The sequence below is a fragment of the Alosa alosa genome, chromosome 9, assembly GCF_017589495.1.
Source record: "Alosa alosa isolate M-15738 ecotype Scorff River chromosome 9, AALO_Geno_1.1, whole genome shotgun sequence".
In the NCBI taxonomy this organism is placed as follows: Eukaryota; Metazoa; Chordata; class Actinopteri; order Clupeiformes; family Clupeidae; genus Alosa; species Alosa alosa.
In genome coordinates, this window is record NC_063197.1 from 19502962 (window position 1) to 19517830 (window position 14869).

Sequence of the window (14869 nt, forward strand, 5' to 3'; positions counted from 1 at the left end):
TCTTCCAGCTCCCCTCCCCACCGTCAATCCCTGATAATCCATACCTAGACCACCATGTTTTTCCTCGTTGTGTTGCCCCCCTCCCTCCATTTTTAATTTCCCAGTAAGTAGGAGTATGTCCATCTTGTTTGTTTAGTTCTGATCCCCATTCATTGTTGCCGCCCTTGTGTTTGTACCCCTGTGTGTTTGTAGTTTGAGAATGCCCGCTCATCCTCCCCCACTGAGTGCTGCCACTTCTCTCCCTGGAGAAAGGTACTGTACCCCATGACGTCCACCACCACACCCACGACTCCGGTCTCTGCTCACAGCGTTTTCTACTGTGTGTACTAATAACTAACTTTCAATGTTCAATCCTCCCCTTTTTAATCCCTTAACACTTCTTATTTTCTCACTTCTATGCAGCAGCCTCATTAAATGAATGTTACTTCTCTACTTTGCTATCTGCTGTGTATTCCTCTCAACAGCGTTAGGATGTCAATTAAAGTGAGTTGCTTCACTTTGCTACTCCTGACAATAAGAAGGTTTCTCCTGTTAACTTTGACAGCATACACACTGTATGTGTTGTGTGTTCCTCAGCATGTTGGAACAAAATATCACAATTTAGATCATGATAATGCAGTATTTCTTGCATAAATGCATTGTAACTTGAAGGGTTGTGCTTTTGAATCTGGAGTATTTGGCTGGGTGTAGCAATGTAATTTTAGACTCTGGAAAAGACATTTGATGTCTTGCTACCCTTCAGTGTGTCGTGAGCGGGAAGTTTAAGAGGAGTCAGCTTTTAAGTAGAGTATGTGTGGAATGTGTGTGTGTGTTTCTGTCAGAAAGAGAGAGAGAGAGAGAAAGAGAGAGAGAGACAGAGAGAAGGGAAAAGAGAGAGAGAGAGCAACTGTTGCCAGGGATCTCATAATGACAGGGTTTCCAGGGTGAAGCTGGTGTCTGAGTGGAGTAAGTGTGTGTGTGTGAGAGTGTGTGTGTGTGTAAGAGAGCACACTGTAATTACCCATAAAGCCTGTGTGCTGTGGTTTCCCACAGACCCTGCCTGTGCGTCTGACTCAGGGAGAGAGGGCAGCTGTAGTGCTCTTCATTTACCCATGAGACCTTTCTCTCTCGTTTTCTCTATCACTCTCTTTCTCTCTCTCTCTCTCTTTCTCTCACACACTCTCTCACCCCTCTCTGTTGGCCAGATTTCATGAATGACATTCTTTTACACTTCACCCCTGAGGTCCCCTCTCCCTTTTCTAATGAAAATAGCCTTTGAATGGAGGCCAGAAACTAGATCCAAACCAATACATTTGCCTTTTTCATTGCACCCCCTCCCTCTTTCTCTCTCTATCTCTCTCCCACACACACACACACACACACACACACACACACACACACACACACACACACACACACACACACACACTCTAGGTTCGCTCTCTCCCCTTCTCACTCCTCTCACTCTTCTCACTATCCCTCTCTCTCCTCTCTTTCCTCCCTACCCCTGTCTCCCCCCCTCCCTCCCCTCTCCTCGCTCCTCTCCTTCACTTTCTCTCTCTCTCCCTCTTGCTCTTTCCCTGTCCCTCCTCGATCTCTCTGACAGCCTGCATCTCTCTCTCACACCCCTCCTCTTCCTCCCCTCTCCCTGTCTGATGGCCGCTCTCAACTCTTTTCAAGCCAAAGTGCTTTTTTTTGTTTGACAAACAAATCAGCTGTACACTCACTCGCTTTGATTCTGTTCTTCCTTTTTGCACCAGTAAAACTTTTTCTCCCCCCCCCCCCCCTTAATTTGTGGGGTGAAAGTTGCCTTGGAAACGGTTTCCTTTCGTGGCCAATGTTTATTGTGAGGCCCTCACCAGTCTGTAGGAGGAGTGAGAGAGACAAACTGAGAGAGACAGAAAGAAACAGAGAGAGAGAGAGAGAAAGAGTGAGAGAGAGAGAGTGAGAGTGGGGGGAGAACACACAAAAGCTGATGGACCAGCTCTCAATAAGACCAGCTCTTAACCATGGGGGGGGGGGGTGGTGCCATACACTGGTGGCTCTCAGCTTGTCGGCTCGCACGCACATGACTTTGTAAACATTCTGCAAGGTAAGGCTGTTTCTGCTTCTCTGCTCTGCTCTGCTCTCCGAGGGATGGGATCTGACATGGAGGACAGGCATGTCCACCACTGAACCTGCATGTTAAAGGGAGAAGGCCTGTTGTGCTGCGCTGTGCTGCAAGGGTAGGGACAGACTGTTTATTCTGGCTGGGAGATCACTATGTTAGGGAGTGGGGAGAAAAGAGGGACAGACAGAGGATGATGCAGGAGGGAGAAGGAGCTGTGGCTCTCAGCCTGTGCTCCTCACTGGACGCTGTGCTGCAGAGATTGCTGTGTTGTTGTTTGGGTGGTTGGTTGGTTTGCTTGCTCAGGTTAAAGGGTTTTTTTAGGGTAGAGAAGCCTTGATAACTGCGGTCATGTTCTCACTGCTCTCAGCAGCAGACTGTACAGGGTTTGCTCGTTCTCTCTCTCACTCACACATACACACACACACACACACACACACACACACACACACACACAGAGTATCTGATTTCAGTCTTTTTTACACTATTCATTGTGAGGAAAATGGAGATAGTGTTATTTAAAGTTTTTCGTTTTTGTTCATGATAGACTGGTGTGAACAGGTGGTTGACACACAGTCCAGTCATACTGATTTGTATGAGCCTCCTTTTAGAAATGACCTCTTGGATATACAGAATTAAAATGATTATCAATTATTCAGTTAGCATTATACAAGACTCTTAGCTATACATGGCAATGCGGTTCTTTTTCAGACCTCTATTTCTTATTGTTATTACAAAGAATGCAAACTCTAAATTTAATAACTTTCACGTAATTCATATATCTTTTCATAGCTTGACATTGATTATCCTCAGCATGTTATCTCTCCCCATTTCAAGCCGTGTGCACCAAAGGGCTGTTGTTGCTGTGTTTAAATTTAAATGTACCCCTACAAGGTTATTTGTCTTTCTAGTTGCACTGCTTTTGAATGTTTTCTTGCTGTGGGACTTCTTTCAGGCAAACCTAGATCAATACTCGGCTTCACTAATTCTGCTTCATCTTTATCTGTTTCACTCATACATCCCAGAGTGTTTAATCTCACCTCACTGTTTGACATGCTCCTTGTGTGTAACCAATTAGTTTCAAATTCTGTGATGTGTGCTTGTCTTCAATAAAACATTATGTCAGGTGTGGTAGAATATGTATCCACCCTGACACAGGGCCGGTTTCCTAAACATGGAGTAAGCCTAGTATTAGACTGGAAGAGAACTTCAGTGGAAATCTCCTTTGGAGAAAGCTTTTAGTCTAGCGTTCTCACATGAAAGACTGAGAACATTGCCGAAGCCAGCACACATCAGTTAGTGACATTACGCACCTTGTGGCCACTAATATCCCATCCCTCTCTCTCTCTACTGTCTCTGTCTCTCTCTTTGTTTATCTGTCTCTCTGGTGGTATCCTCATCTAACCCTGCCAGCTAACCCTGCTGTGACCTTACCGCGCCATTGTCCTCATGTGTTTCCAGGCTGCTCCACCCACTGACCCCGACTCAGAGGTGGTGGCTCTAGGCCACCGGCCCAAGTGCCCCATCCCTAACGTCCCCTCCACGCTGGACAAGCAGACTAACTGGTCCCACCCGCTGCCGCTGCCCACGCCCGAGGAGAGGATGAAAACCGATTCCCAAGTGGTCACCTCGTGCGTCGTGCCCATTAACGTTACGGGTAAATTGCCGAAGCTTTTTCATCCTTTTACTGCTGGCCACTAACTGACGGTGCTGTGTGTAGGCTACTTGCCAGTGTGGATGTGATGGTGCTTAATAGACCCTGCTGTTCATTTGTATCTCATAGTTTCCTTAAATAAATGTTTGCGCCTGCAGTTCAGCTGGGGGAGTAATGTGTTTGCATTGCCAGGGTCATTGACTCTCACTCGCTGGAATGTCTGGTATGATAATGACTGATAAAGTGCAGTCCATTTCTCTGTCATTTTGGATAAAACTCCAGCTGACTGAGAATAAATGGACTTGTATATACACTATGCTATTATTAATTAGGCATATTGAAAAATAATTTCTTAGCTTAGATATTTATGATCCTATGAATACATAAACACAGGTCTGGTTGTGTAGTTAGTGTTGAAATAGGACTTTGATGTGTTGACACACAGTCAGTGATTCATAAGTAACTGTAGCATTATGATGTTTTTACGGCTGTGTTGGCCCATGGTTGATAACACCCATGAATGGCTTTGTATAAACTGGGCTGTCCCGTTGACTCTAGAATCATTAGTGTTGTTCCACAACCCATCAGGAGCATTCTCCGCTTGTGTCTATCCTGCGTTTCAATTGCATAGTAAGCACTTCTGGTTTGATCTCTGGACCAAAGTACATGTAAGTGTAAAGAGACACTGATCGATAAATTATACAGTGTGATTTCATACAACGTTCAATGTTATAGTAGTCAGTTGCTGTCTGTAAAGAATATTTGCTCAACACTTTTGCCCTGTCGAAGGACAAATTCATTATTTAGAAGGATGTCCTCGATTAGTCAAGTGATGAATCTGATGATAGCTATTAGTATTTATCTATCATTTTGTGTTTAAGCCAAAAACGTACCTGATATACTGAAATACTGTGTCACAATAAAGTATAACTTGTTTGATAAATGCCATGTAATCCTGCGGCATGGAGACCAGCCTCGCACTGCATCCCGTGTGCTGTAATTTGAACTGAAGTGAGAGTTTGCAGCAGGCTCTCCGTGTAAGTGTGTTGAATCGTGTATTGTGTGTATTGTTTTCAGAGGAGGTGTCCGTCTCTTCCTCCCCCCCAGCGATATCAGCCTTCTTCAGTGAGCGATGTTTTACGTGTCCATTTGACTGTGTCGCTGTACTAGTGTCATCACATCCCCCCCTCCCCTCTAATTCACCCACAGATACTGCTGTAGAGAGTCTAGCCTCATGTGTCATTTGCATATAGGACATGAACATTGGCAGAGTGTTTTAATAGTGCCCACATTGTTTTTTGTTCAGTGCTTGATGGGGCATTTTCACAAAGGTCATCGCTGAATTTCCACAGTCTTTCAAATGGCTTAACATCATCATGGCTAATGAGACAACCAGCTTAGCATGTGAATCTAACCGCAGGCCTGAGCTATGTGAGTTCATTGTCATTAAAATGAAGTGAATCCACTGCAAAACCCACGTGTAACTCATTGCAAGACATTGTCGAAGGGGAATCAGTTAAAAAAACACACCAGTCACGGTTCATAAACCATCACCTTCCTGGCTGTTTGGATGGCTTATGTGTTCTGGGAAATGCAGAGGAGGTTAGACAGTGCCCCATGCATGCCAATTAGTCGCGTTAGGGGGATGAAAAAAGCCTGGCCAAATTCATTTACTGTCCACTGCATTGAGTTGAGGTGGTCTGGACATCACCAGGCCAACCGAATCGGAGTCAGGGTAAAGGCAGACGGAAACGGCACGCTGCAGGGAAAGTACGGCAATTGCTGTGATGCTGAAAAGTCAAACTAGCGATCACATGATAACTCATGAAGCGCGATGAGGGTAAACAGCACAACAAATCAGTGCTGGGAGGGAGAAACTGTGAAAAGACAAAAGAAGGGGGAATGGCCAAAGTGGGCTTAGGGCGTGGTAGTAGGAATGGCAGGCTATTTATTTGACTAGTCTGTATACCCTACCCCAACTTGTTTTGCTTTTGTTTCAAATGTGTGGCCCCAATCAACTTGCATGACATTACATTCTGTACGTCTGGTATTATATGTACTGTCAATACAAAGGCATAGTGTGTTTTGATGTCAAATCCAAGTGATTATGTGTCCTATGCCTGTATTCACAAACAATATACAGATCTGAAGCCAGTAAATGTAGTGATGTATAAAATCAGTGTACATGCATGCCTAAACATTTGGAGCAATAATGACAAATATCCATCAAGATCTAGTCTGGAGATTGCATGCTTTCGAAATGCTCCGATAAGCACACTCATTTTTTTAAATCCAGAACGTGTGTAGCTTGCTGCCACAAAGACTAAAAAGTAAACCATTCTGTGGTAGCCTAGCGGACAGCAAGTGTTTTAATGCAGGCACAGATCAAGTGACGAAATTAGCATCCAAGCAGCTCCCTGAGGCATGAGTGTGAGAAAGCTAAGAGGAAAGGACACGAGCACAGTCACTGGCACACACAACAGCCTCTCACATGCCCGCTCTTCCCTTTGCAGGGGTCGGCTTTGACAGAGACGCCAGTGTGCGCTGCTCACTCGTTCACTCCCAGTCGGTGCTTCAGCGGAGGAGGAAGTTGAGGAGACGGAAGACCATCTCCGGAATTCCCAGGCGTGTACAGCAGGACCTAGGTACGGCAGACCGTTACTCATGTGCATGGTTCCTTTTTTTCCCAATCTAATCAACTACATTGATGAGTATTATTTAAAAAATCTGAAGAATCACAAAGTGACAATAGGGAATAGTGTAGAGTTACTGTCTGTCTGAAAGGAGGGAATATTAGGAAAATGTGTGTTTATTCAATACTACTGTCCTTCTTAAAAGCACAGTAAAGAATTGAGAAATCCTTGATATCTAGTTCTCTTTTGACATCGTCAGTCTCCATTTGCTTTTGACTAACATAATGTACCTTTGTTTCTTCAGACTCGGATGAGTCTCCTGTTGCGAGGGAGCGGACGGTGATTGTGCACGCGAACCCCGAGGCCTGCCAGGAGGACGACAGGCTCAGCAGCCACCTCAGTACCAAGGACTCGGGCTGCCAGACGGAGGAGATCCTCATCGCCGCCACGGCCCCCTCGCGCAGGCGGATACGAGCCCAGAGAGGCCAGGGCGCCACCGTCTCGCTCTCCCACTCCACAGGCAACATCTCTTCTCTGCCCGACAGCTCCGACACCATGTACAGCTCCTCCATGGGCGCCCGCCTGCGCTCCCGCAGCCTGCCCCGCGACGGGAGGCACCTGGTGGACGAGGACCACGACGAGAGTGAAGAGGACGATGAGGAAGAGGAGGAAGAGGAGCTCTCGCCGTTCGAGGCAGAGGACTTCCTGCCAGTTCCCGGGGAGCACATCCTGAAGGACGAGGAGGAGAGCACGGACGACCAGGCGCTTCCTGAACATCAGCTCGGCAGCCTGAAGTACAAGCAGCACGCGGGGAGTCCCGAGCATGGCTGGCTGGAGCGCGGGCGCTCGCGGCTCCCGCGGAAGGTGGACATGGGGAGCTGCGAGATCTCGTCCAGCTCGGACACCTTCAGCAGTCCCATCCACTCGGTGTCCAACGCCGGGGTGCTGACCAGTCAGATGGACCACAAGGAGGACCACCAGTCCTCGAGCGGTAACTGGAGCGGCAGCAGCTCCACCTGCCCCTCACAGACGTCCGAGACCATCCCCCCCGCAGCCTCCCCACCACTGACCGGCTCCTCGCACTGTGACTCGGAGTTGTCCCTTAATGCAGTTTCGCATGCCAATGATGACACAGCCGGTTTCATCCTAGACCCTTACCCGACGGACAGGCTGCAGGGCCTCAGGGGCCACAGGACGGGCTCTTTCACCTCAACAGCCACGGACATGCTGGACGACGCAGGGGTCAGCACGGCCAGTGAGGGAGAGTGGGGCTACCCGCACCACCGGCACAGCACGTCCTACCATCAGGACTTCAGCCCTGAACACTCACGGGAAGAAGAGAGCAGCTTGGAGTGCCCGAGCTTCGCCAGCATAGCCACCTTTGAAAGCCTCACGGACAAGCCACCGTCTGATAAGGCTGACACCGTCTCCCACTACTCGGTGGACACCGAAGGCTACTATACCTCCATGCACTTTGACTGTGGTCTTAAAGGTAGCAAAAGCTTCACGTATAACTATGCAGCTCAAGAGCAGCGTCAGGCGGAGTACAGAAGTCACATGACCCTCGGGAGACACTGTCTATCCCTGAGAAAACCAAAGGCGAAGCCTGCTCCGCCCCAACGCAGCACGTCCCTGAGGAAAATCAGTGGTGCTGGAGGTGGAGGCCCTCACAACAAGAGCGAACCAAAGATAACCTGTGGGCAGACCCTGCCAATGTCTTCCAGGGAGAGGAAGCTGCAGCTGGACTTAGCCAGCTCCTCAGGACCGCCTGAGAGTGAGGAGACGCTTGAAGCTTGGGGGGTGGAGAGCACCAGCGAGATGACTGATGTGACGTTGTTCGTTTCTGGTGAGACGCACTCTTTCAAGGATGAAGGGGCCGTGCAGTCTGAGTATGCGGATCTCTGGCTCCTCAACGACCTGAAGTCGAACGATCCCTACAGGTCGTTGTCGAACTCCAGCACTGCTACAGGTACAACGGTCATCGAGTGCATCAAGTCCCAAGAGAGTTCTGAATCGCAGACGTCGCAGTCGGGGTCACGAGCCACCACGCCCTCACTGCCTTCAGTGGAGAATGAGTTCAAGCTTCCCTCGCCAGAGAAGCTGATTGGCCTCGCCTCACCCTCCAGTGGGTATTCCAGCCAATCAGAAACCCCGACATCCACCTTCCCCTCTGCTTTCTTCCCAAGTCCCTTATCCCCGAGCAGTGGCAAGAGGAAGCCAAAAGTTCCCGAGAGAAAGTCCTCTCTCTCTTCCTTACAACTACAACAACAACAACAGCACCAATCATCCAAGAGGGACCTAGAGCTGCCAGTCATACCTCCAACTCACCTTGACCTAAGTGCTCTTCACAACGTTAACAAGCCTTCAGCCCACCGGAGCCAGATGCACATCCTCCATCAGAACAAGCAGAAGGCGGCAGCTGCTGCAGCAGCCAAAGCAGAGGCCAGAGCCTCTGCTGCCGAAGCTATTGTCGGCGCCGCATCCATGGCCATCACTCCCACGGTGCTTCGTTCAGTCCAGCTGCGGTCTGTCGGGAGGTCCGGCGAAGGAAGTTACGAGAGGCTCGCCACCGCCACACGGCCCAAGTGTCCCACTGTGACCATCAGCACCACCCCGGCAAACACCAAGCCTTTAGAATCGCGGAAACCTCCACCTTACAGACCCCAGGAACCCCACGCTCAGGAGCACTGTGGATCACTGTTTACTCCAGGCAACAGAGCCGTGGCAAAAGATGTAGCAAGTAACAGTGGTGTGAGATTCAGGCACGACAGGCTTGCACCAATGCCCCTGTGGAATATGACAGCCTTCCGAGGCCAGCCAGACCAAGCGGGGCCTGAAGATGACCGCTTGGAGAGCGGGACCGAAGGTCAGGGGATCTCTGAGGGCACTGCTGATTCTGAGGAAGAGAAGCAAGGCTTGAGGGTCGTAAAGCCTCTCTTCCCCGGGAGCAGTATGGACGTGGAACAGAATGAAGCACTGAAATTGGAACTAAAAGAGGAAAGCTCGACGTTGTTGTGTCTGCCTAAGACGGGGTCTCCACCGACCCAGCACGGAATAGCCAAGAGGTCTGAAAGTCTTGACCAAGTGCCTGATATAATAACTCAATCAGAAACATCGCAAGCTTACTCAATCAGCGATGCTGGTAACCAAGAGGAGGAATATGAAACATCAGGTGTTCCTACCAGAAGTGCCTCGCAGGACAGCAGGGAGGATGGCTCCACTCCAGACGAGGACTACTTCAGCAAGGGTATTTTGGTGTTTTACTCTTTCCAACAGTATTATCATTTAGCAAAAAGCCCTGTGAACGTAGAACGTAGAACGTAGAACGTAAGCCCGTAGAACTGATTTTAGAACAGCTAAGGGGCGTTATCCGTGCATGCGGAGTGCCTAAAACCCCCTTTAGCTGTTCTAAAATCAGTGGTATATTGCTTTTCTAAAACGGCAACTACATATATCTGGCAAAATTTCAGAAAATATATTTCAGCCAATCATAATCAAAGAACTATCCGTTTTAGAATGTACTCTTTTATACTATACTTTTTTCATCTTTTGATAAATGAAATACATTCACTGTTATTGTGAGTTTTCAGTATTTTCAGGTATCTGGTGTTCAGGTGTTTGTGTTTGTGTCAAGGTGCATATTATTGAAACAGTTGTTCATTTCCTTTCAGAGTCCACACCCAGCGATCCCGCAGTATCTCCATTAAATGATGACAGTAGATCGGACGAGGACAGTGTCTTCCTGTCACCGAATCGGAGCCGTACAACTGAGGATCTCTTTGCAATGATTCACAGGTTAGTGGTCTGTTGCAGCAGTATTGTCAGCTTGTTATGTATCATCTGTGAAGCCAATAGAACTAATGTAGTTGTACATTTGATCTTGTTTAGGTCCAAAAGGAAAGTGCTTGGGAGAAAGGACTCTGGAGACCTAGGAGGGCGGAACAGGTTGGGTGGTGCATCAGCCACCACTCCACCCAACAACACTATGACCTCTCCAACTACGCCCGTTACACCAACCACGCCTACCACACCAACGGGTCCTCTTCAGAGAACTCCAGGACAGATATACAGAAGCGCGAAAAAGTCCAGCACCTCCAACGAGGAGTTCAAGCTGCTGCTGCTGAAGAAAGGCAGTCGGTCCGATTCCAGCTACCGCATGTCGGCCACAGAGATTCTGAAGAGCCCGATCGCGCCAAAGTCTCCCGGTGATTCGTTCGCCGAGGGGGGCAAGCAGCTAAGCGAGCCCGGCTCTCCCCAGCATCAGCAGTCCCCGCCAGGCACATCCGAGCAGCTGTCCAGCCCTTTCCCCAAAGCCAACACAGAGGGCTTTTCCCCGAAAGCCTTTCCTGTCACTGCCTCTTCACGGCAGGGGCGCTCTAGAATACCACCTGCTGCAAACAGCAGCCGGTACAGTACCCGCAGCCGGCTGTACACGGCACCCATGCAGGCAATCTCAGAGGGGGAGACGGAGAACTCCGACGGGAGTCCACACGACGACCGCTCCTCTTAGAGTATGCACCTTCCGCTTTAACACTGTAAAGGCTACTAACACAAAAAAACATTTTTTAAAAGAAGGCATGACAGGAGACAAAAAAACGAGAAAAGCCTTCAGACGGAGCTAATGCTCTGACAGTTGCATTGTTCGAAGATAATTTGATGCGTGTGTCACTGAAAATTGTGAGAAGAAAATAAGGACAGAAAAAAAAACTTTGTTTGTACCCTTTTTGTACCACACAACAAGTGAACCGGTTTTAGGGGAAAAAAACAAAGCCTATTCTAGTGATGTTGTAGTAATCCAATATGATTTTTAATTATTAATATTTTTTAAATGCTGCAGTCCTTGAGAACTACATCATGAAATGACTTTCAAAAGCTGGTTATCAAATTTAGAGTGATGATGAACTATGACAGAATACTATACAAGGGCACAGGGGCATCATTCCACAAATGTCCAAGCAGTCCTTCTTTGTAACTTTTCACAGAAAACACAAATTGCATTGTGAAATGAAATGAAAAATTCAAACATAATGTACTGCATAGGACATGACTGTGAAAAGCAAGTGGTCCAGAAAATTTTACAAGAAGGGAATGATCAATTCCTACATGCTAATTTGTCACTGCAAAGTGACACTTGGGACAATCTAATGGTGGCCTTTTGTATAGTGGGTCTTAGGATTGATTGGGCTGATATGACACGTGTTTAAGACTGTTCAGCCTTTTTACGGCGGGTCTGAAAAACCTTCAGCTGGAAGCTTGGCAGGGTAGGTGCTTTGTCACCTACGGCACCTTTGCACTTCTCTCAGTTCCTCAAGAATACCACTTCATAGAGTTTTATATGAAATTAATGCCACATTTTAAAGGTAGAGATATAAATATCTATATCTATATACATATATATATAAAGAGGCTATATACATATATGTTTTTAATGACACAAGCTCAAAATGGCAGTGAATTCTTTGTCAGTGGCACATGGTGATTACACCCAGCTATGCCTGCCTTAGGTGTTACAGTAGTTATTATGTGAACTCAATATACTGGGATCTGTCACATAAACCTCAGTGCAAGAGGCATGCTATTTAAAGCGCAGCTCTTCTATTTTAATTAAATGTTTGGTATTTCTAAATCTTCAAATCACAAGAGGAAACACATTGACTGTGCTCATGGTATTTTCCACATTTTTTTCCACCTACTCAGAAAAAAATAGACTGTTGTAGTGACAGTAACAGTTGATCACTTGAAAAATGACCACCATCATAGCTTTGTGGAAACTCTAAAACAATATGGTTACCCAATGTATTCTGTGAATACCTCTGCAATTATGTATACTGTTGATTTGAGATTTTATGCTGTTCACTCAAAGGTGAATAATTTAGTCATCACATTCACACAGACACACAGCAGGATTAACACTGTGCAATTTAGAATAGGAAAAACAAGCCCTGTGAAACCAGTAGATTGCTGGGTAGCAGAACACTTTGACCAGCATGTGGTGAAGTGTGTTTCGTTACATAATACCCCCCTTGTCTTCTCATTATACGCATGCATTTGAAAAAAAAAGCAAAATAAGAGAAAGTTTGCAAATGGGAAAATATATAAATATACCTATATATACATAAAAACTCAAATTTTGTGAATTAACATTGTCAACATCATTTGAAATTGTCTCGTCAGTATGTTGAGTAGATGTATACTGTATCCATTTTCTTCAAACTGTATGGTAGTGTTTTTTGCCATATCTAAGCAAACTTACTTGACAATCTTAATCAAATCTCTTATGGCTAGTTCGGGTGGAAACTTCAGAGGTGGCGACAAGGCAAAGGGAACATGGATTGAGCTGTGGCCGAGAGGCAGGGGTCAGAGAGCTTGGGCCTTACACAGGCCAAGATGGAATGGCTAGATGATGTGGCCGAAAGGCGTTCTGTAGTATACGTGATCATGGGTGTATGTATGCAATGTTGAGAGGGCAGTGGAAAGTGTAGAGTTGGAGCAAGAGGGATGGTTTTTGATTTGGAGGATGGCTCATGAGAGGATGTTCTTTGTGCAGCTAATTGCTGTTTTAAGGAAAATGGAACAGTCTTGAGCCTATTTTGCCAGGATCAAATCAGAGTGCAAAGTCATGTTTGAAAGAGTGAGTGTCTCATTGTGGTGTTCCATGTGAGAGACTTTCCATGTCTCTTGTTTTTGAGGTTTTTAAATTGTGACAAAAATGTGTAAATACATAGATTTTCTTAAACATATGCCACACCCCTATATTTTTGTTTCATATCCAAACCTTGAGGTTTTGGAATCTAACCATTATTTTTATCATTCTGATGCAGCAAATGACTACATTTACATATATTTATTTTTGGTACTAAAAGACTAGAATCAAGAAAGAAAGGAACTTTGGTTCAAAATTGGAAATTGAAATAATTGTCCTGTAATTGGTGCGTATCTATTCTCTATAATGGCTTAGAATACGGAGCGCAATACATTTCAGCAAAGATTTTATTATTGTTTTACTCTAAATAAATTCTTATTCTTATTTTTGAACAAAAAAAGAGCTGAACAGACACATCAAGCTTTGAATCATGTTTAATCAACTGTAGACACTGGTTACTTAGAACATAAATGAGGTTTACGATTAACCAATGAAAACCTCCTAACGCTTAGGGGTATACGACATATTACCGATAAGCTATAGTGTGTGTTAGCCAAACATTGAAAATCATTTAATTTGCAAAAAATATTTTCTGGTCCCCCATTTCACATACACAAAACAAATTGCCATCCCATTGATTCTGTTTGCTAAGGAAACACTGGTACAGACACAGAGTACGGTTTCACTCTGAGTGAAACTACTTTACAATATCTTTGTAGCTATACCTCTCTACTTGCATTGTTGCATGACACGAAGCTAACATGGCAGTGTCAAAGCTTTTAACTGTTAATGTCATTCTGGCCTTAAATGAGCTAAACCGACAAAGGGAAAACAATAGCGGCTGCCTCCTTTGACCACATATCTGCTATATTACTACTCCCCAAAGAGAGAGATGGTCTACTGTTGGTTTACATTGAGATGGCTTATGAGCTCTTTTGTAAAGGTTAAAAATGTTTCGAAATCTACCTTTTACAGGGTACACAGAGGGCAACAATTCTCTTTACCATCATTCCAAGAATTTAAAGTATAACTTAGACATTTGCACTGATATAGTGAAGTTTGTGAAGTATTCATTTTGTCTCTTGCTGTACCTAAAGTTATTTATATAGGATTTCCATTTTAAACTGTTTGAATTTTCTTTACAGCTGAACTAAGCATGCTCCAAGGGAAGAGACACAAGTAGCACATACTTTTACCAAAGGGTCTAAGTTGTCTACAGGTGTAAGCAAAGATGTTTTAAGGTTACTTGATCAAATAAAATATCATAAACAAATAAATTGCCTGCTTAAAAGAGAGTTACAAAACTGTTTCGGTACTAGATGCAACTCCTTCAGGCTGTAAGCTTCAATCAAGTAGATTAGCATCAGTTTTGTATTTTTGTACAGATTTGTAAATACAATACCTTTCTAAATTGTTGCAAAGGTGTTTCTTTTGTAAAATGTTTTCAAAGTTTACATTACTTCCAAGCCTTTGTATATTTTTGAGCTGTGCAACTCTTTAAGTCTTGTATTTATTTTTTAGTAAACATTGTGAAAATCCCATTGTAAATCTCTGAACAATGATTTGCCAGCATGACTGGCTGCTTAGTAAATGTGCATAGAAGGAGCCAATAAATGTGACTGCTTTGAAAACCAACCAGTCTGTGCTAATTTATCAATCTAAGATATATCCCTCATATCCCATCTGACCTCTTCTCATCTGATAAATGAGTTTGTGACATTTTAAGTAATACAATTACAGAGAAAATATAAATAATGTGTCCTAGACCTTGGTTAATGTCCTGCCTCACAGAAATGCAAATACTAGCTGAATTCTTAGCATTTGATCTAAACAAAGCTAACCTAAATAAAGTA

At 45.3% G+C, this 14869-nt stretch overlaps 1 protein-coding gene across 13 annotated transcripts in view; it reads left to right on the top strand.

Annotated features, from left to right (window-relative positions):
- Window positions 1-13525, top strand: part of nhsa (Nance-Horan syndrome a (congenital cataracts and dental anomalies)) — an 85484-nt gene extending 71959 nt beyond the window's left edge. For 5 of the 13 annotated variants that reach the window (XM_048252356.1, XM_048252358.1, XM_048252357.1 and 2 more), the window contains 7 exons: window positions 193-252; window positions 3548-3743; window positions 4818-4865; window positions 6254-6385; window positions 6678-9620; window positions 10045-10168; window positions 10262-13525. In XM_048252356.1, the coding sequence (XP_048108313.1) occupies window positions 193-252; window positions 3548-3743; window positions 4818-4865; window positions 6254-6385; window positions 6678-9620; window positions 10045-10168; window positions 10262-10883 (4125 nt within the window). In that variant the 3' untranslated portion in view covers window positions 10884-13525. Of the gene's footprint in view, window positions 1-192; window positions 253-2058; window positions 3744-4817; window positions 4866-6253; window positions 6386-6677; window positions 9621-10044; window positions 10169-10261 lie in introns of those variants that run through there. The other 8 variants (XM_048252360.1, XM_048252361.1, XM_048252362.1 and 5 more) reach the window with 4 other exon arrangements.
- The last annotated feature ends 1344 nt before the right edge of the window (window positions 13526-14869 follow it).